This window comes from Miscanthus floridulus, chromosome 2 (assembly GCF_019320115.1).
Source record: "Miscanthus floridulus cultivar M001 chromosome 2, ASM1932011v1, whole genome shotgun sequence".
NCBI classification, from domain to species: domain Eukaryota; kingdom Viridiplantae; phylum Streptophyta; class Magnoliopsida; order Poales; family Poaceae; genus Miscanthus; species Miscanthus floridulus.
In genome coordinates, this window is record NC_089581.1 from 103,164,350 (window position 1) to 103,185,628 (window position 21,279).

General features: G+C 46.9%; 1 protein-coding gene across 1 annotated transcript; it reads left to right on the forward strand.

Moving 5' to 3' along the window:
- Positions 1-6,836: 6,836 nt before the first annotated feature.
- Positions 6,837-8,575, forward strand: LOC136527444 (uncharacterized). Its single transcript, XM_066520183.1, has 3 exons — positions 6,837-7,121; positions 7,216-7,296; positions 7,422-8,575. Exons 1-3 carry the CDS (start codon positions 6,908-6,910, stop codon positions 7,532-7,534), a joined length of 408 nt encoding a protein of 135 aa, XP_066376280.1. The 5' UTR covers positions 6,837-6,907; the 3' UTR covers positions 7,535-8,575.
- The last annotated feature ends 12,704 nt before the right edge of the window (positions 8,576-21,279 follow it).

The following is a 21,279-nucleotide window of genomic DNA, read 5'->3' on the forward strand; positions in this document are numbered from 1 at the left end:
GTGATGGCTCTCCCTACTGGAGTCAGAGCCAGAGTCCGACCCTAGCCCCTCCGTGAGGAGGCCGTCGAGGGATTCCGTGATGCTTTCGATCATCCCCATGAACTCGTTGTTCGCGGGGGACGGGATCGTGCGCTGTGCCACAAGGTGGCTAACGGTCGCCGCGGCGTTATAGAGACTGAATGGAAGCGCTATCGAGGCGCTCCATGCGGAGTGTTCTGGAGAGAGGGTGAGGCGGCGTGGGTCCTCCCTAGACGGCTAGGGTCCAAGGGAGACGCCAGGCTAGCGCTCAAGCCTCCCATAGTTGAAGCCGATGGAGGGGCGAGATTGGATGGTGACGTGGGCCAATGCCAACTCTCCTCCTACCATGATGATGAAGTCTAGATCACTGAAACTCACGTGTGCGCCCAGGACCCAGCTGATTGCGTGGCTGGCCATCTAATGCCTGATTTGGAATGCGCAAAGGCCCCTACCTGGCGTGCCAACTATCGCTGTTTTGAACAAACACCAACTAGTAAATTTATATTTATTGTGCGTTAGGCTCGGATGGTGTACTAAAGAACACAAGGTTTATACTGGTTCAGGCAGAATGTCCCTACGTCCAATTTGTTGCTACTTGTGTTATTAGTACCGAAAAAGGTTCATAGTAGGGGGTACAAACGGTCGAGAGAGGGATAGGTCCCAAGTCTCTGATGGAAAGGTCAAAAGGATGCTAAGAGCTCGGTTGCCGCTTGGCTGTGTGTTGCGTGTGGAATCAATCCCTCCTTATAGTGGGGTGCCCTACCCCCCTTTTATAGACTAAGGGGGAGCAGGGATTACAGATGGGAGAAAGAGGAAAAAAATAGAGGGTAGAGAAGGTCCTTTGAAGGAGTTGGGTCTTCCTTTCCCCCTGTGCCTGCCCTGCTAACATGGCAGACCATGTCAGGGATGTCGTGTTTACTGATCCTCATAGGGCCATGCCCTAGCCTCATCCATCAAGTGGGTATGTCCTATCCTGCATCGGTGGACGGTGCGGCATGCCAGGGAGCCGAGCTATGACCCTACGGGGAGTAGCCGGGGAAGTGACCACACATCCGTCACTGTAGATGATGCGAGTTCTCTTTTGGATTGTAGTGGTTGTCGTATACTTGTGTCAGAATCCACGTCCGAGGGCTGATGGCAATGCCCACAACACTGTAAGACCAAAGTCGGCGCCTACAACACTGTTCGGGCTCTGTCATGCCTGGAAGGGCTTAACGCGCCTATCTCATCATATCCTGACAGTACTTTTCTATAGGCGTGCAGGGTATGGTCCTCGGTACTGCGGTTGACTCGAATGTCCTGTCTTACCTCAAGCTCGTCGTCATAAAGGAGCAGGGCGCAGTTGTCGGAAGATGAAAAGCTAGCCCTCAGTCATTGGGCCAGGCGGAGCCTGCCCCCAGCCATCGAGCGAGGCAGAGCCAGCCCTCAATTGTCGAGCGAGACGGAGCTAGCCCTCAGCCATCGGGCGAGGCATAGCCAGCCCTCAGCCGTCGAGCGAGGCGGAGCCTGCCTTCGGACGTCGGGCGAGGCGGAACCAACCTTCAGACGTCGGGTGAGGTGGAGTCAGCCCTCAGCCATCGTGTGAGATGGAGTCTAGCCCTCGGGGGTCGGGCGAGGCGGAGTCTAGCCCTCGAGGGTCGGGCGAGGCGGAACCAATCTTCCGTCGTTCGGGCAAGAAGTGTAGTAGCGTTCTTGTCTGACTGGAAGCATCAACGTTCTATGGTTATTAGCTCCACCGCATTGGGTACCCCAGAATTAGGTCCTCGACAGAACCCTACAACCGTGGTCAGGCCGCCGATTTGTCAGGCTACCGACTTCCTCTCTGTTATTCTTTGAGCGGATCAAACACAGGCACATAGCCACACAGTAAGCGATTATGTTCTCCTAAGTCCCAAGTTCTTGGCATCTTGGTTTCTTTTCTCGCCTTATGATTTGGTTGTTCGATGGTTTTTCTTTTATAGGAGACGAAGAAATTCTTTCACTTTTGTCTCGGTTAAGGGAGCTACAAGCTTCTAGGTAATATATACTTGTTGGATTCTCAATCGCAAACCGAACGCCTTTTACTCAGAATACATGATCGGATTCCCGATTGCAAACTAAATATAATGTTTTTATATCAATCGTAGCGTTGTGGATTTAGGGTTGGATGGATCTGATTTGAGATACTCATATAGGGATTCTTAGATGTCTCCTTCAGACAACCATGACAAATTGGCTAACTTGCTATCACTTGCATCACAGTAGATGTCAGTTTTGTTGAATTAGCAGAATTGCTATCACTTGCAAGTAGTAATAAACTACCTAAAGTTTTATCTCAAATACAAGCTCAGTTCATTTGAATACAGAGCACATGAAAATGGATGATAGCTCTCTAACTCATATTAGTTTCACCTCATAGGTGTCATGAATTGGCCTTGATCTGAAAACCTCAACAGCCACAAGACACTGTTTGGCACACATTTGAGAATATTGCAAATATTGGTGAGTCACATACTAATACTCTGATAAACAGGTTAGTGTGCTCTTTCATTCCAAGCGTTTATTTGCCTCATGTTTTCTACTAAAAAGCAACATGCTGATTTGGTTAATTCAATATTGGTTAATGCTACATGTGCCATATAGCCCCGAAAACCAAATGTTTCCATGTGAAATGCAGAATTAGGAGCGAACAGTTAACTAACGGTTAAGATAGTTAATTGTTAGCCATCCATGTGTTCTGTTCTAAGGCATATTTTCATATTAAAATTTAGAAATTAAGAATCTCTGCACCATTGAGGAAATATTTATTTATTTTTCAATGGAAAGGCAGGAGCTTTTCCATTCTTAAAATGGGTGTGCTGACTACTTGGCAAGCGAAATGCACGATTGTCACACGAACATAGCAGTAATCTTTGCTTGGTTGCTAACAGGGGCAGCTAAAACAATATTTCAGTGCTTATATTGGCTAATAGTACATAGAGCTTCATATCAAGAAGACATAATTTGAAATATCCTTTCTAAACTAGCAGCCATGATCTTGGATACGACAGCTTTGCAACTTGGCAGCAATGGCTTCTCCAACTTTGGATCAGCGGACCATCAGATCTTTTTCAGCCCTCGTCCTCGCCCTGCAGTCCGCGGACCATCGGCGCCGCCAGCATCGCGGCACTGGGCAGGGCGACACCAATTGGACCAGCAGCACCCCGCCAGGTTGGGAGCACAGCAGCAGCAGGGGCGCTTCGCCGCCGGCCGGGGCGTCGCGTCGGGCGGAGCCACAGAGGGTGGCAGGCCGGCAGCACGCATCAGCGACGCGATTGCAACTTCGCTTCTTCAAATCAACCAGCAGCCATGGAGGCGAGCGAGGACTCCTTCCTCGGGTTGCACGCCGACCACCTCGATGATATGGATTCGTTTCAGTGAACCGCTTTGATTTTGCTTCAATGTACTGATTTGATTCTTAACATCTTCGTTTGACATCGTGTTCACAAGCTTTACTGTAGCCTGTTGGTTTGCAACTCTGATCTCCCTGGCCTGAACTCGGAACTCCCTTTCTGAAGCTCTTGTGTCATGGGCCATGAGATTTACTTGAGAAGTTGCGGACTAGGTATGTATAATTATTTGCAGTGGTATGTATAATTTTTTGATGTGGACTATCTTAGAGCAATGGCAAATGAAGGGAAATAGATAGATAGAAGTGCATCAATTATTTGCTGCTATTAACATGAGAGATAGAAGTTCTGCATGCCTGCTATAATTAACATCATGGATAGAAGAAAATCGGTTGCATTCTTAACTGACAATTGCTTCCACTTGTATAGTCTGCTACCCTACTACTATTGATTTGTGAGGCTAGACAAATGTGTAGCGCTGTTATGTTTTTGGGTACTAAACAAAAAATTATTGCTAAAAATTACTGATTTGCTATTATTTTAGAGCTGCAAGGTGTCATGTTAATAAGTTGTAGCATGATTTCATATGACCCAATTTGCTGATCATCTACAAACTGTTCTTGTTAGATTTCTTTCTTCTTCTGAATGCAGGGCGAGTACCACGAGTTCATTATAGATTGATTGAGGTACAAGCATGTTTTTCTATTTTTTGGGCAATCACAATGTGCTAAACACAGTTTCTGCCTTGTTTTATATTAAGCTAGGACTCATCATCCTCCTTCATGAATCATGATTGCATTAGTCTGGTGTTCTGCTTGCATCCATGTGTTCTGTTATTCTTGGTTTAACATCTGCAGTTCTGCTTGCATTTATAGGTGCCTGCGATTTGTTGACAGTAGGGCTGCAGACATTTGAATCAGTAACAAGAGCAATGATTCGGAGCTCCAGTGATAATAAGGTAACAACAGACATTGTTTAGTGACTATGCCTATGACAGTAGGTTAGTAGCTAACCACAGCTCTAGAAGCAGAAAAAATAAATATTAGCATATGATTGGCATGTTTGCCTGAGAGTTTTCTAAAGTCATGTTTGCCTGAGTTTTGTTGGCACATGGTCTGGCACCATAATTTTTCTAAACATAAATCAGTCCTATACTCCTTACTCATGAGACTGCAAGCCATGCTGGTATTATTTTCTTTAATATAGAATATAGAATGACTGAACTGCACAACTGTCAAACATATATTTTTAAACTTCACTTATGTAAATAGTACGACATGCTTCTGTTCCTTACTGGGACTCGCAGGAAGCACAACAATCAAACCACTGTCTTCCCCTCATTCACACAAGCATGGTTGCAGGGCTTCAACCAAGCAAAGCCTAAAATCAGAGTTTGCCAGACCGGGTAATTTCTTGATCAACAACAAGCAACTAATAGGCCCTGGCAAGTTGCCCGGGGTCTAAACCAAACAACATCACAATACATGTTTATCTAACCTGTGCAGCCAAACTGTCCAAGGATCGAATGAATTTATATTAGACATATGATGTCATCTATTCGTGCATATTTTAACAAAACCCACTTGATGGTTGTGTTTCTTGCCATGCACGGATCTTCATGTGGGGGTCGAACCATCATGGAGTGCTTTCTCACCTACTGGAGACCTCCCTGTGACCTCTCGATGTCCTTGGCAGCATCAAGATTATCTAGGTGCATTTTAGTTCCACCTTAAAGGAGAGATTTGGTTGTGGTGTTGCTAATGGAACAAGTAGTAATAGGAGAGCGCCATCTCCTTACGGTGGACAAGAACAGCCTTGCATACGCTTGGGGTAGGGAAATCCACTTCCTTGCATTGTTGGTGACTGATTTCTGTGAAATTTGATGCAACTTGTGTCGATTGTGCAGGAGAAACAGAGTATGTGCACTAGGGAGGAGCTTGAGAGGGAGGGTGTGACAAGGATTTTCAGGCATTGCCATCCCATGTTGGTGTGCATACAAATCCATGGTACTGCAAGCAAGTGGAATGACATTCCTGCAATGTGCAAGTAGCAAAAAAAGAAAGTTATTGGAATATAATTTTATTCGTCTCGGTTAGTAAGCTGGTTGTTGGAAGTCAAGTCTAACTGTGAATCGTCGTGACACTCTAGAATATGATTTGTTTCCAACGTAGTTAGGCTACTCAAACACTCACATATGGAGTGTCTTGCAGGGATGAAGCATGGCTGTGAATACATGATGGTGCCGTTTGTGATGTTTGGTGCTTTACTTTCATAAGGACAATGTAACTTTGTCTGTCTTTGAAAATTATGTAAAACCCTTGAACTATCTACCGGGCAGGTTTGGGCTGTAGATGGAATCAGGTGGGAGGTTTTCTCCCTATCCGATGCCCCTTAACAGCAAGGTTAAATTACCCGCAAGAAGTAAACATTCTGGGTACTATATTCATAAGTTTTATTACTATTATTTGGTGGCAATAGACTTGAGAATAAGAGAAAATCACAATATAGCTCTAGGCCTGATCTCAATTAGAAACTATGAGGTTTAGTTTGGTAACATGGATTGCATATTTAGATGATACGAAGGTTGCAGTATATCGTCACAGTAAATGTACATATTCCTGGATGGAACGAGGATATCTTCAAAAGCAATTTCATCTGTGGAAAAAACATTGCAGATGACATAGATGGGTAACTAAAATCACCATCGCTTGCAATGATTTAACTATTTCTTCTATATTGTTGATGGTGAATCTTACCATAGACACTTAAGTGGATACTTTATTCTACAGTATATGTTTGTGTGAAATAGACCTAAAGCCACACATATTTATACGATGAGTATAACATACTTTGTTTTAAGGTTTTGTGAAAGATTTTTCAAGACACGCAATATTACCCATGTGACTGACACTAATATTTATATATATACTCGAACCTATGTACATGATAGTATGGAGATGCGGCGAAATTTATTTATGGATTTATTGGCGTACGGAAGAAATGAATATTGGAGATTTCTTTCTGCCGATATAAAACATTATCTTAGGCGCGTCACGGAAAGGTCTATAAAGTAGAGTTTGTAAGACTATGACGCTGCGCTCTTCGTGACTGTTAGTTTCACAAATTTTTACTTTTTGGATTAACTGTAACTTTAACGTTGATATTTAATTTTTATAGTATTGTTATCCTATCGTGCGATTTGTATGTTTTTAATATAAATTATTAGCTATATCGTAGCCATGTACGGACACGCTAGTTAACGTTTATTACTACAGTTGGCACACGTACTCCAGCACCAGTCCTCCTGTCGGGCCACACATGCTGCATGCTGGCATTTTCCATGCGCAGTAAAAACCTCCCACCTCTCGTGCCATCGAGGGGGACAAGCTAGATTGAATTTATTGTGAATATACACGCTCCATCCTATTAAACCCCGCACGGCCACGGCCGCACCCTCTAATCCCCCTCCGCGGGCTCCCGTCCCGCATCCCCACCAACAGAAAATAAAAATCGCCGCCGCAATGCAGCGCCTCTCCCTCGGGTCGCCGGCCGGGAGGTCCTTCCACCTGAGCGTGGCCGCCGACGAGGAGGCAGAGGCGGCTGACGAGGAGGCGACGAAGGCGGTGGCCAGGGCCCCGGCGCCGGACAGGTCCATCCACCTGGTCCCCGTCCTCACTCTCTTGTGCCTCCTCGTCCTCTTCCTGCTGTCCCATGACCCCTCCGCCGCGCTCACCGGTATGTCTCCGTCGCCGCGCAGGCCGCCCACCCACCCTAACGCTGTCCGCTCTCGCTAATCGACCCGGCGGTGACTGTTGCGTTGCCCGTGCAGATTCGCCTGTGCTGGCCGCGGCCGCCACCGTCACCGTCACCGCACGCTCCTTGGAGGCCACCGCCGCTGGCGCCGGTGGAGGTGCGTGCCCAAGGCCCCCGAGGATCTCCATCGCCGACGACGCAGGCAAGCGATAGTTTCGCGGCCTTGCGCTGTCAACTTCTCACGCCTCTTCTCTCGCTGTTTGGCTGTTGTTTGCATAGCAGCGGACGCGACGACCGCGTCCAGCGGCGTGTACCACCGGCGGCTGCAGGAGGACCCGAGGCGGCATCAGCAGCAGTCCCGCGGGCGGAGGCTGGGGATGGCGCGGCGGCGGTGATGTCAGCGCAGGAGACGCGAAGCTAGCCGTTGGGACGCCGATGACGCAGCGGAGGAGCAGCGTCACTTTTGCTGTTTGCTTTTTTCCTCGTCTGGTTTGCCTTTCTGGAGGCACTGAAAAGTGAGAATGACATTCATGGCTTCGTGGTGGTGGTGATGGTCTTATCATCCCAGTTGGAAAAAAGAGAGAGAAATGCTTTGCACAAATCATCGCCATAGCATGTTTCACTCCGTCTGCCATTTCTCTCTGCTGCTGAATGCAGATATGAGACCATACAGGGGAGGGCGGTTTGGATGCTGGGATTGGGATGGGAAACGTATTTGCGCTGTCCAACGATCAGGGAACATCATGTCTTTTGTAGATGGTGTATTTGTCCTGCTCATATCTTTTCGTGTCTCTCTTTCCTTCACTAGTTGAGTGTCCGTGCCCGTGCGTTTGCTTTGGGTATACGTAGAATCATGACATAAAATTTAAACAAAATAAAAATTGTTCTAAAAACATATCATTTGACTGAATGGAAAGAAAATTCATTAGTATGCTTGAGGAAAAACATTAATTCCACGGGATGTATAAAAAAGGTTAACTTCGCAGGTCCTAAAATCTACTAAATCATAGTGCCTTTATATAACTCGAGTTGATTATATTTTGAACCAATGCATATTCCTTACTTTTCTCTTCACACTGTTTTATATGACAGCAACATTTCGAAAGTTACGCTGATAATTTCATACTTCTGATCGTTCTGTACATGAGAATTCTCACATTGTACATTTGATCTACTGGTTGTAGCTGCGTTATCCGGTACATGTGGCTTATCTTTCTCTGATTCAGAGCTTTGGTGTACCTCATTGAGTTCGCCATTGGCCTGATCATCCGTCCTCTTTGCTGCGTTGTTTACTTCTTGTGAATCTCCTTCAACATCATATGGTAGCTCAATAGCCCCCGAGCTTAATTGAGGGCCTCTTTGGCATCGCTCCTGCGTGCTCCGGCTCTATCACTGTAGCCGGAGCCACAGGAGCCGGAAAACGAGCTCCGCCGCTCTCGTGAACAGTGCTCCATGAACGGTGAGGGAAAAAGTAGTGGAGAGAAAAACGACTTTAGTAAACAGTACTGCAACAGTGTAAAAAGGAGAGAGAAACGTCTCTATGGAACAGTGTCGGTGTTAGTGCAAGCCGAAGCCGCGGGAGCCGAAACAAACGGGCCCTGAATCAGCAGAAGTGCTACCCCTTTGTACCTTTTACTATGAATCTGAATAATTGTCTCTCGGACAGTGGAAGCCGATTCATTAGCCCCATTTGTGATAGGCAAAATTGGCTAGCGGACACTGAAAGTGGAGGTCATTCGCTGACGGACACCCAAAGTGGAGCCAGTTACCGGAAGACACTCTCGTTGCTGACAATTATGTTACTGGACACCGCGCTCCTTATTTTATTCATTTTCAGTGGTTGAGAAGAGAGAACCGCAGTGAAATGACATTCTTGCCCCTGCTGCTTTCTTCTTCCTCTATCCCTTACTCTTTTTCCTGTTTCCAGCGTGCACGCTCCGAGTGGGATTGCGGCCAGCGTGCGTGGCCGGCCCGACAGGCACGCGGCCAACATGTTGAGCGCGCGGCATGGGTGGAGCGAGTGCTCGTGGCCAGCGCAGAGAGCGACACGACAAGCATGCGGTGGGCGGCGAGGCGAGCTCGCGGCCAGCACGGAGACCGAAGCTGCGAGAATCGACGTGGACCGGGAGCGCGGCGAGCGTGTGCGACCACCGCGGAAGGTGGGGCGGCTGGTGCGGAGCGGAGCGGCGAACATGCGGCCCATGCTCCGAGCAGGCGCTGCCGGTGTGGAGAGCCCGCGCTCCAAGTGGGCGCGGCCGATGTGGAGGGTGGAACAGCGAGCGCACGGTCCGCGCTCCGAGCGAGCACGGGCGGTGCGGTGGGCGGCGTGGGCGGGGCGGGCTCTAAGTTTTCACCATGCGGGAGCGTTCCAAGTAGAGCATGCGAGAATGAACGCGTTTCCCGCCGGCGCCGCTCCTCGACGCCCGTAGGCGCCGCCCTGCCCCCAACTATTTTTCCCAGTTCCGTCCTTACTCGTGCCACGCTCTTCCTCCGGTGCTGCGCCACAAATCATCGACCTCACACACCACCGCGCCGCCCTGGAAGAGGCCAGACGCCACCAGATCGTAGAGGGCATATGCGCTCTGCTGCGATGTGGTCGATGAAGGGGTCATAGTGCGCCGGGCGGCTGCCAGGCCACTGCAGAGAGTGCTGGGATGTGTATCAAGTTTCTGCTTGATTTCGATTCAATGGATTCAATAATTTCATGGACCTCTCCATCGACAAGCTTTGCCAAATGCTGAAGTGTTAAAATGCACGAACGATTTCCATGATGTCTAGGTCACTTGGTGGATTTGCATGATGTCTTGGTCACTTGCTGGAATTTAACTGGATATGAAACGCTGAGGTTGCACAGGTTGCGCCTCATCGGTGGCACCTTCTGCCAGGAACGCTCGTCCTCGCATGCTCTGCCTTGAACGCTCCCGCATGGTGAAAACTCAGAGCCTGGGCCGGCCGCGCCCGCTCGGAGCGCGGGCCGCGCGCTCACCGCTCCACCCTCCCCGCTGGCCGCGCACGCTCCCCGCGCTCTAGGCCTGCGTCGACTCTCATATCTTTGGTCTCCGTGCTAGCCGCGAGCTCGCCTCGCCGGCCTCCACGCCCACCGCATGCTCGCCGTGTCACTCTCCGCGCCGGCCTCGGCGCCCACCGCATGCTCCCCTTGTCGCTCTCCGTGCTGGCCACGCGCAATCGCTCCGCCGCGTGCTCACCACGTCGGGTGCGTGCCTGTCTCGCCAGTCGCGCGCGCTGGCCGCGAGCTCCCGCTGAACCCAGGCTAAAAAGAGGCTGCAGCCCTTCCATCTTGGATGAACGGTGGATTTGGCAGGGCTGAATCTGCTTCCGCGCCGACCTGACACAGGAAACAGAAAAAGAGAAAGGAGAGAGGAAGAAGAAAATGGCAGGGACAATAATATCATTTCACCGCTCTTCTCTCCCCTCAACCACTGAAAATGAATAAAATAAGGGGCGCGATGTCTAGTAGCATAATTGTTAGCAACGAGAGTGTCTTCCAGCAAATGGCTCCACTTTAGGTGTCAGTCAGCAAATAGGGGCGGACACAGCGGTGGGGCGGGGGCCTCAAGCCCCCTACCTGTATCGCAGCAGTGGAACCCCTGTGGAGCCCCCATGAATTTTTAGGCAAAGTTCTATAGTGTAGGAGGGCTGAGACTTAAGATCGAACAACAGTGTTGTTCAGCCCCCTGAAATATCTTCTGGATCCGCCGCTGTCAGCAAACAATCTCCACTTTCAGTGTCCACCAGCCAATTTTCCCTTGGTGATAGATAGAACTCAAAATCCCAGCACCTGTCCAATGAAGCTCCTTAACACAAAGACGTGATAATATCAACCGCTTCAATAATGGTAGCAACTCGCAAGTCACAGATATCACCAGTTTCCTTGGCCAAGCTGCTGTGACAATTAACATGCACCAGCCGCTGACACCACATACAGTACAAAACCGGTGACCCCGCAAGGAAAGCTCCATTGCCAGATTCATCACAGTAGCAGCAGATCTTCTTCAGAGTGATCCGCTCTGCTAATCCATTGCACAGCTCACTGGTGAAGCACATGGTCCAAACCAGCCATAGATACACACTTGTAATCCTTGTGTGCATTCCCAAGCAGCTTGGAAGTAGTAAAAAAGTGCACTTTTTCTATATATTTCGATTTCTAGGGATCCTTATCTTTATATCTATCCATAAAGATACCTATCTATTCTATATAGAGAGAGTTTTTTCTAAAAAATTGATCTAGACTATCCTATGTCCAGATAGATATGTCCCTATGAGCGACTACACCGGTCTTTTTTTATATGTTTTGGCTACGTCGTCAGTTTCCGCTCCAATCACTCATATCTCTACGACTAAAACATTCATAACTATTCCGTCCATAGGTGCGACACCAAAGCCGCTCCATACGATCAGATTAGGAAGGCAACACGCACTCGCTCTATACGATCAGCTCAATCCCCATAACAGCCGCAGCAAATCAGGAAGGTAAAAATCAATTCACGTAACAATCGTGATCAATTCAGCGATCACCCCACGCCGTCAATCACGCGAGACCACGCCATCACCTGCACCGCGACCTCCCTGGCACTCTGCAGTCGAATGGCACCGCGTCCTCACCTCCTCGTGCCTGGCCCTCGTGCCACCTTCGCCATCGCACACACCATCCGCCGATCAACGCCATCGTTCAATCGCGCCCTGTCCACGTCCTGCCCCGTACTGGCCCCGTCTGACGCCCCGTCTTGTCCCCATCGCCTCGACGCCGCTGGAGCGCCCGTCGCCTCACTGCCCTACCCGCTGACGTTGGCGTACCCTGTCACGACGCCGAGCTAGCGACGAGCACCCACCAGGTACGTCACCAGGACCCTATATCCCCATCTGTCTTCCCTTCCAGCTATGCGAAACGGAACACCCAAACCCAAATCCTAACAGCAGCACATGGCGCGAAGACGACCACGGCTAATCCTAGCAGAAGCACACGGACAACGACAACCAGTGGAGCCATCGCCGAATCGCCCCGCTCTAGTCTCCATGGCACCGCGCCCTCCCCACCCGCTCAAGCACACGGACAACGACAAATTTCTGAGAATGTTTATGAAACTAGAATAGTCTCCCTTTGCATGATCGGTTATCGAGACCATAATATTTATAATTATATTTTTCATTACACCATGGTCAACTACTCAACTGAAAGCTAAATGTACTTCTTTTCTTTTTTTCTATCTCTGCAATATGGCGATGCTTTAGATTTAGTGCATTTTGGATAGTTCAAAGTGAGCTCATTTGTTTGAACAAGAACAAATGCTTCAGCTGCAAGAAGTCAGACGCCACATCTTGGACTAGAAAATCTTCTGGATCATCATTGATTGGTGACCAACTGCAGCGTGGTATTCGTGCAAAGCACGTTCTTAGTCGAACTATTGAGAGATTATATTCTTAATTGTAGAATAAATTCTAAAACATGTATCGTGAAATACAAACTTGTTATGATTATCTTTCCGTAGCACTTGATTCCTAAAGAAGTTCAAGCTTATCTTTCGCGTATCGTAGGTATGAAGTGATGCGACAATTGAAGTTGATGTTTTAGTTTTGCATTCAAATTTAGAGTTATATTTTAACTATGTGTCTTTCGTGAAGACTTATGTAATATTGATTGAAACATTATGATTGCGGCTATTTTAGATAACAGTATAACACACGCTCATACATATGTTATCGTGGTATTATGTGTTTCTGTTGCAACGCACGGACATTTACCTAGAAACAATCATATTTGTTCAAAAGATGAATCTAGCGGCGCCGCAGATATCGCATTGATGGATGATCCCCCAAGAGTATTGAGGGAAAACAAACTTCAAGCACACGCTTGTGGGACGCAGCGGGCACCTTGTCCTTCCATTTCTTGTACCTCTTGGCCATGGCCTTGATAGCCTTTATCTGGCTCAAGCTGATATTCTTGTTCAACTCATGGACTGTGTAGTAAATTGTCACCACACCAACAAATGCGAAAAACAACAGTGGCGATTATCACAGACCAATACTCCGAGACGTATGCCGAGACGCTGACCCAGCTAGGATGCAACATCTTGTGTGTCCCTGCACCAACCATGGTGGTGTTCGCTGGTCTGAAGCCGTTCAGCCAGCTGGCTGGTTTCAGGCACGCGGTACTGTTTATCAAACCAGCCGAACAGTGTTTTTCTCTCACAACAAACCAGCCGGAACAGTGTTTTTCAACCAAGTTTCAGACCAGACTGAAACAAATTCAGTGTCGTGGTGTGAAGACCGATGGTTCTACAATACTAATAAGCAATTTTTGTGTGCCTGTTATCTAGTCTCTAGTTATGATTCTCTAGTGATGAATTGTTGCTAACTTTTCATTTAAAAAACAAAAGGGTTGGGACTTGGGAGTTGTGAACCTGTAAGAGCCTATTCAGCGGCTTGCCCATAAAAATAAAAAAAGTCACAAATCCCACACCTAATACAACTTATTGAACCCTTGTTATCCGTACAAAATGATCGAACGAAGGCCACAGCCGCATACAGCCTCAAATGAGCCGGCAAGTTGTACGCCCAATAATCCTCCTCGAAACCCTAATAGCTATTCTCACCGTAGCAACAGCCAAAACCAAAACGCATGCAGAATTTGCTCTTTATTGCATAAAATAGAGCGGGCGGGCAAAGGGATCTTACGAGATCAGGACACCTGGGGAGAGGAGGCGGCTCAGCAATTGGGGATCAGAACCACGTTGCTTGTGCTCAGATTCTGATCCTCTAACGGCCTGCTCGCTCGCCGGCGCTGCTACGCTTTCTCCTCCCTCCAAGGCAGCTGTCAACGCCCATGTTGGAGGTTGGGAGCGCGTCACGAGGCCCCAGGAGAGGCGGCGGCGGGGAGCAGCGGTCGCAGCAGTGCGGGATGAGGCAGGTCGCGTCGATTCCCGCACAATTGCGGCTACATGCGCGGAGATCGAGGAGATGGGGCGGTGGCACACTTTCCTCCCACCAGATCGGGCTCCTCCACAGTGGATTGGGGCGGTGTCCAGAAAGCGTGTGCGAGGGGAAAAGAGGAGCAGCTCCCAGCGCGGCGTGGCGAGCGCGAGGAACAAAATAACTCCCTAGATGGCACAGCCTTGATGCGTTGTGGTCGTCCTGATGCTCCGGACTGTGACACTCGCAGCGGCGACGTGGGCGGGAGTAGGGACGAAAACGGATCGGATACGGACGGATATCATGATATTATATTTGTTTTCATATTTTTGTACGGATTTGGATTCGAATACGGATAGTGTCATAGAATACGATTGGATATCGACATCATAAATATGTGATTTGAGTATTCGGATACGGATACGGTATCGGATGTTGATGTCCGGACTTGGATACGGACAGATCTCGACCCCTCTAAACGAATTCGGTTTCGAATACGGTCGAAAAATATCCGTACCGTTTTCATCCCTCGGGAGTCGTGCGCGGCGGCAGTTCCGAGATCGTGGCGGGGTGAAGCGCGCGGGGCGGGGTGTTTAGCGGGGTCGATTAGTGTAGCTAAGCGGTGATTAGCAGGATGAAAACGATACCATCCGGATCTTTTTAGTTATAGAGATTAGTTTTGAGAACATGAGCGGCTCAGGAGAGAGACGGAGCTGAGCTGGATCCAGTCAGCGGGCAGTGGCACATGTGTGTGCGTGCCCAGCCAGCCAGCACGAGTGCACGACCGACGGACCGAGAGCTCGCTGCTGTGCTCAGGCGGTGCTGGTGCAGCTGCACAGCAGCCTTCACTCCTTCGGGCAACTTTAGGAATGAAAACGGTCGGGAACGGTCGGGAAAATGTCTTAACCATTCCCGCTTTCGTATTTTTTGGCCGGAAACGGGAACGGGAACGGGAAGGCCGGACGGGAAAACGAATCCGGTATTATGGTATATCGGGAATGGAATATTTCGAACGGGAACGTGTCGATTACGATCGGGAAGCGGTAACACAAAACGGGAACATCGATATATGTAACCACTTGAAATAGTGAGCTCGATGCAACAATAGCAACCATACATAATCCTTATGCAAACAATAGCAACTAGTGAGCTCGTCAGAATATTTCTGCAAATAAAACTACAAAACTACCAAAAAAAGAAAATGGAAAAGAAAAATGAACAAAGGGCCAAACCTTGCTGCTCCTGGAGATCTACAAAGGAAAACAATAGATGGGGAATAAAAGAAACAAAAAAAGTTAAAACCAGCGCATTAGCTCGTTTGTCCCTACCTCTTTTCTGGCACGCATGCACAACGCACTAAGGCAGGCATGCCGCAAGCAGCAGCAGTGCACAGAGGCACTGCAGCACACTGCACACCGCACTCCCGCACTCAGCAAGCATTAGTCCCACCTCGCCCTTTGAATCAGCACTGGTACGGAGGTAAGTTATAAATGAAGCCAGGCTAGTGGACAGGAAGCGACTCATCCTTGGGCCGAGTTGTGGACTAGCGGGAATACCGTCGGGATGTTTCCCGTTAAAATCCGGTAATCGTGGATTCGGTCGGGAAAATAGCTCGCCCGATTTCGATCCCGGTTCCGCCCGTTTTCCTGAATAATTTTCCCGTTTCCAAATTTTCCTGTAATTACAGTATACGGTCGGTATTTGCGATATACGATGTGGGTCGGTACGGGATCTTCCCGTTCTTAGTTTCATCCTTAGGCAACTCACAAGCCGCCTCCAACGGTTCTTTGACCCCAACGGGCCCCACCCCCACCAGAGTGGAGTACTCACCGGGCATTGGTGGTGATTTTTTTTGAACTTATCAATCATACCTTTCTAACAAAATAAAGGTCAGTATTTTTCACTAACTCACATCATCATATGCACGGCCGTATCTAAAGTTTTCTAGGCTTAGCACGTGACGTCACGTGGGTAAATTTATTATCAGTGACCATTGTGGTGGTAAATTTATTATCAGGGAAAGAGCCCGATGAGGCACGCGAGTGTGATCCAGGAGATCGACCTCACGCTGTGGCAGAACCTCCTAAGTTATAGAGCCCACATGCATCTGTCTTGGTCCGACGACCTTCGACAACTATGCATATGTTTCCATTAACTTAAAAAGACTGTCGGGTGTCCTCGGGGAACCCCGAATCATCCACGATTTCCGAGCAGGATCACGTTACAGAGTCATTGCAGTATTACAACATTTATTCAAATATATACATCAGAGTAAAAACAGCGGAAGTCTTACGATAACATAGTTTACAAACCAGTTGTTTCAAACCTTACAAACTAAGTTCGATAATTATTACAAACCATAGTAGTAGTGGAGTGGCATAATAATATAATACAAAACACACAAGGAGATTGCCCTGCCCAAGGGCCACACATTTACTTCTCGTCGTCAGAACGAACAATAGTCATGCAGCACGATCCAAAACAGATCTGCTCATGAGGCTCACCTGCAACAAGGGTCAACGAACCCTGAGTACAAAAGTACTCAACAAGACTTAACCGAAATAAGAACTGATAACTCAGGAATGCAGGCTCAGGGATTCAAGATATGGTTTTAGCAATAATCAAAGTTATTTTGCGTAAAAGCTCTTTAACAAAATTCTTTATATAGAAAGTTTCATAAAATCATATACAAAGCTGACACGATCCATGATGAGATCATGAAACTTCATATCCAACACATTCACAAGCCTTATTCGAGTTTCAGTTATTAATTCTACGATGATGAACAGTGAGTTGAGTCTCCATAACCGAGGAGCAACGACGATTCGAACCGATTAAGCCCAGCTGGGGATTCCAGACCACACGACATATGCAGGTCCCCGACCTACATATACCAACCTACCCTCGGATCCTCTAAAACAAGAATGGGTCCGCGCCACCCGAGAACACAGTACTCCACCACTCCAGCCCATGGCCACGTGGGTACACGCTATTCCTGCCATCTCTCCACTCCTAGTGCGCGAGTAGCCATTCTCATAATAGAATTGCCAAGTTCAGGCTTACCGGAGTATGTGGTTAGTACTACAAATTCTCACCTCATGCAATTCAACAACGGACGTGCCTTAATCGACACAGGCGGAAAGAACCCGCTCACAAGACCTCCATGTCTTGTGGCTCACACACGCCGAGTCCGCCCGGTCTAGATTTATTACTCCACATTCCCATATCACATGCTAACAATATTAACCAATGTTCCATTTGTTTCTTGCAGGTGGCAGGTAGTCACCCGACTTTCATCGTTCTACGCATAGCTAAGCAAAACTAGGCATATACGAGTTTAAAACTGGTAATATGGTAAATATGGAATAACAAGGGTGGTAATGCACAGATTAGGCTTTTACTTAACTCCTAATTACTTAATGCAGTAACAGAAAGCAAAAGCGAAATTAATTTATAAAACACAAGGTAGGGTTGTATGCATCCGGGGCTTGCCTTCGTTGACGAAAAAGTCCGGTTCCTGCGACGTTACACAAGTATTCGATCCGACCTCAACAGACGGATTAACCTCTTCAACAGCTTGATTAACTACCACGTTTTCATCTTCGTTCACTACACGTAATAACAATGCCATGTTTAACATGATGCGGAATTCGAAACATGATGCTCGATGATGGATGAAAAATTAATAATTTGAATACAACTTTCCTTCGCGGTACAGTTGCAAGTCAAAACAAACTAAATCTTTTTCGTAACACATACATCAACTGCCAAGGATCATTAACAACAAATGACCCAAGGTCATCACTCAATCCAAAATTCCAAACAAAAACCTAAATCATTAAAGGTTACTATTCGCTTTTATGAATTAATTATTTAATTCAAAATTATGAAATAAATCAACTTATTCCAATTGAGCTCAAAATTTTAGTACATGTTTATTACATGTTAACTAAGTGGCAAAACAAATTTCATAATTTTTGGATAAATGAATAAGCCTAGAAAAATCCTGGAAATCCATTTATGAATAAATTGAGCAATTTTTATCACATTTAAAAATTACTGAAAAACACTATTTCATATTTTTCTTAAATACTATACATCTCAGAGAAGTCACACAAAAATTTTCATAATTTTTGGAGCTCTAAATAAATCTACACAAAAATAACAAAAACAGACACTATTCATTCAAATCTGAAAATAGAAAAATCCATTTGAACGCTGAGTCACTGACATCGGGTCCCACATGTCATCTCCTTCCTCCCGCGTGTTGACTACGACGACGACGGCGCTGACCGGCGCAAACTCACCGACGGTGAGTCCAAAGGCGACGGTCAAGGTACCAAAATGACCACATCATCACGGCGCATCGACTGAAGGCACTAGCTAGACGAATTACTACGAGTTACGAGCTCGGCGTCGGCCATGGCGGACGCGGTGGCACAGCAGTGCTACGCCGGCGAAACGAAGCCGAAAACGGGGAAACAGAGGGCATGGGAAGGTCCAGTATCTCACCACGAACACGTTCAAGCAAGAATTAAGGCCGGAGAAGCAACGGTGAAGCGGGGCGGCGTTCACAGCGATCACGGCGGTGCGAGCAATGGCGACGGCGGTGTTCTAGTGGCTGTGGTGGACAAAACGAGCAATCAACAAGATATTAAGCACCACGGCATCATGGAGAAGCTGAAACAATACTTCCCGAGATCAGAAGCTCACCGTAGAGTACTGGCCACGACGGCGCTCGCTCGACGGGGACTCTGCCGGCCGCGAGGAAGAAGAGCGTGGGCAGCGAGTTCCCGGCGAAATCAGCCGACCACAGTTGGCTGGGTGGATGCGCAAGAGAAAGACGGAACTGGGACTAGCTTAACAGCGACGGTGGAGCACGACAACGACGGCACGGGCTCGTCGGAGATGGAGCAGCGGCGACGGGAAAAACAGAGAGCAAAGAAAGAAGAATGGCGGCGGCTCCAGAGCTTTATAGGGCAGCCAAGGAAGCGCAAGGAAGCCACGACGAAGCCTTCAGCGCACCAACGCGACGCCCAGACAGCCACGCGTGCGACTGGAAGCAAGCCGAAGCTCGCCGGCGGTGTAGCGCAAGCGGTGAACACTGTTCACAGTAATTACAAGTTTGCCATTCGCCAAATTGCACAAATTACTCTCAAATTTTCATAACAACTCAAAAATCTCCAAAAATAAAAGTTGTTCAAAATCAAAAGTTCTACAACTTTGCTTTTATAACCATCTCCTAATTCGGTCTAGATTTTAAAATGAACTTTTGAATTTGAATAGGGAAATTTACCGAATTACGCCTTTTTGATTTACTCAAAAATTTTCTAAACAACTTGAAAAACTCCAAAAACAAACTTTGTGTAACTTGCCAAGCTCTACACTTTTGCTTTAAGGCTCAACCCCAAAATATGCTTAGATTTTGAAATGGATTTTCAGGGTAGGATTTACATGTTGAAACGCGGGGTTTTCTCGAAAAATTCAAACCCCAGACAAACTTTGAACTTGAGTCAAACAATACAATTCAACACTCATTACACAATTGTAAACTTGTTTTAGTAAATGCACATCCAAGTTTTCACCAAATGCCGAATGCTTTGCAATGCATATGATGACATGTCAGATTTTTAATATTTAAACACCCGAGGTGTTACAATCCTTCCCCCTAAAAGAAATCTCGCACCGAGATTCAAAGCCATAGGGTAAGTAATGGAAAAGGAAATGTGTCGCAAGAACACATACAAACTATGTCCATAAAACAGCTGAGGTTCCTTTTACAAAACACAACATGTACTACCGAGCTCAACTAACATTACTCGAATTTATATTGACGCTAAAAATTCGGGAAACTTTTCTAACAAGTAATCTTCTGATTCCCAAGTAGCTTCCTCTTCTGAATGTTGATTCCATTGTATTTGATAGAACTTGATTGTCCGTCTTCGAGTAACACGATCTTTCTGATCTAGCACTCGGATAGGATATTCAGAATAAGTTAAATCCAATTCTAGTTCTACTCCTTCAACTTCAACATTCTGTTCAGGCACTCAGAGACACTTCTTCAATTGAGAAACATGGAACACATCATGCACAGCTGCGAGATGTTCAGGTAGTTTCAAATGATATGCTACTTTTCCATACCTTTCCAAAATTTGATATGGTCCAATATATCGGGGTGCCAACTTTCCTTTAACACCAAAACGGGTAACTCCCTTCATTGGTGACACTTTCAGATACACAAAATCTCCTTTGGTAAATACCAATGGTCTCCGTCTTCTATCCGCATAACTCTTTTGTCAGGATTGAGCTATTTTCAAATTACTCTGTATTTGTCTAACCTGGTCTTCTATTTCTTTCACAAGGTCAACTCCAAAGAATCTTCTTTCTCTAGGTTCAGACCAACTCAATGATGTTCTGCATCTACGACCATAGAGTGCTTCAAATGGAGCCATTCTAATGCTTTCTTGATAACTATTGTTGTATGAGAACTCGGCCAAAGGTAAGCATTCATCCCACTTATTGGAATAGTTAAGGACACAACACCTTAACATATCTTCAAGCACTTGATTAACTCTTTCAGTCTGTCCATCAGTCTGTGGATGATAAGTTGTACTGTACAAAAGTTTGGTATCCAACGAAGAATGCAATTGTTTCCAAAAGTTGGAGACAAACTGTGTACCCCTATCTGACACAATAGTCTTGGGTATTCCATGGAGACTCATGATTCTTGCTAAGTACATTTTGGCATATTGGATCGTAGGATATATTGTCTTGACTGGAAGAAAATGCGCTGACTTAGTGAGTCGATCTACAATAACCCATACTGAGTCAAATCCCTTTGATGTCTTGGGTAGACCAACAATAAAGTCCATACTTATGTCCTCCCACTTCCAAGATGGAATAGGTAATGGTTGTAACTCACTAGCAGGCCTCAAATGTATAGCTTTCACCTTTTGACAAGTATCACACTTTGCTATGTATCTAGCAATCTCTATTTTCATTTTAGTCCACCAGAATCTTTGCTTCAAGTCATGGTACATCTTGTTACTTCCCGGATGGATTGATAACCTAGTAGCATGTGCCTCATCTAGAATTGACTGCCGCAACTCAGGAACTTTTGGTACCACCAGGCGATCCTTGAACAACAACACATCTTTATTGTCAATACTAAAGCATTCCGCTTTTTCATTCTTGACTCTTTCCTTAATATGGG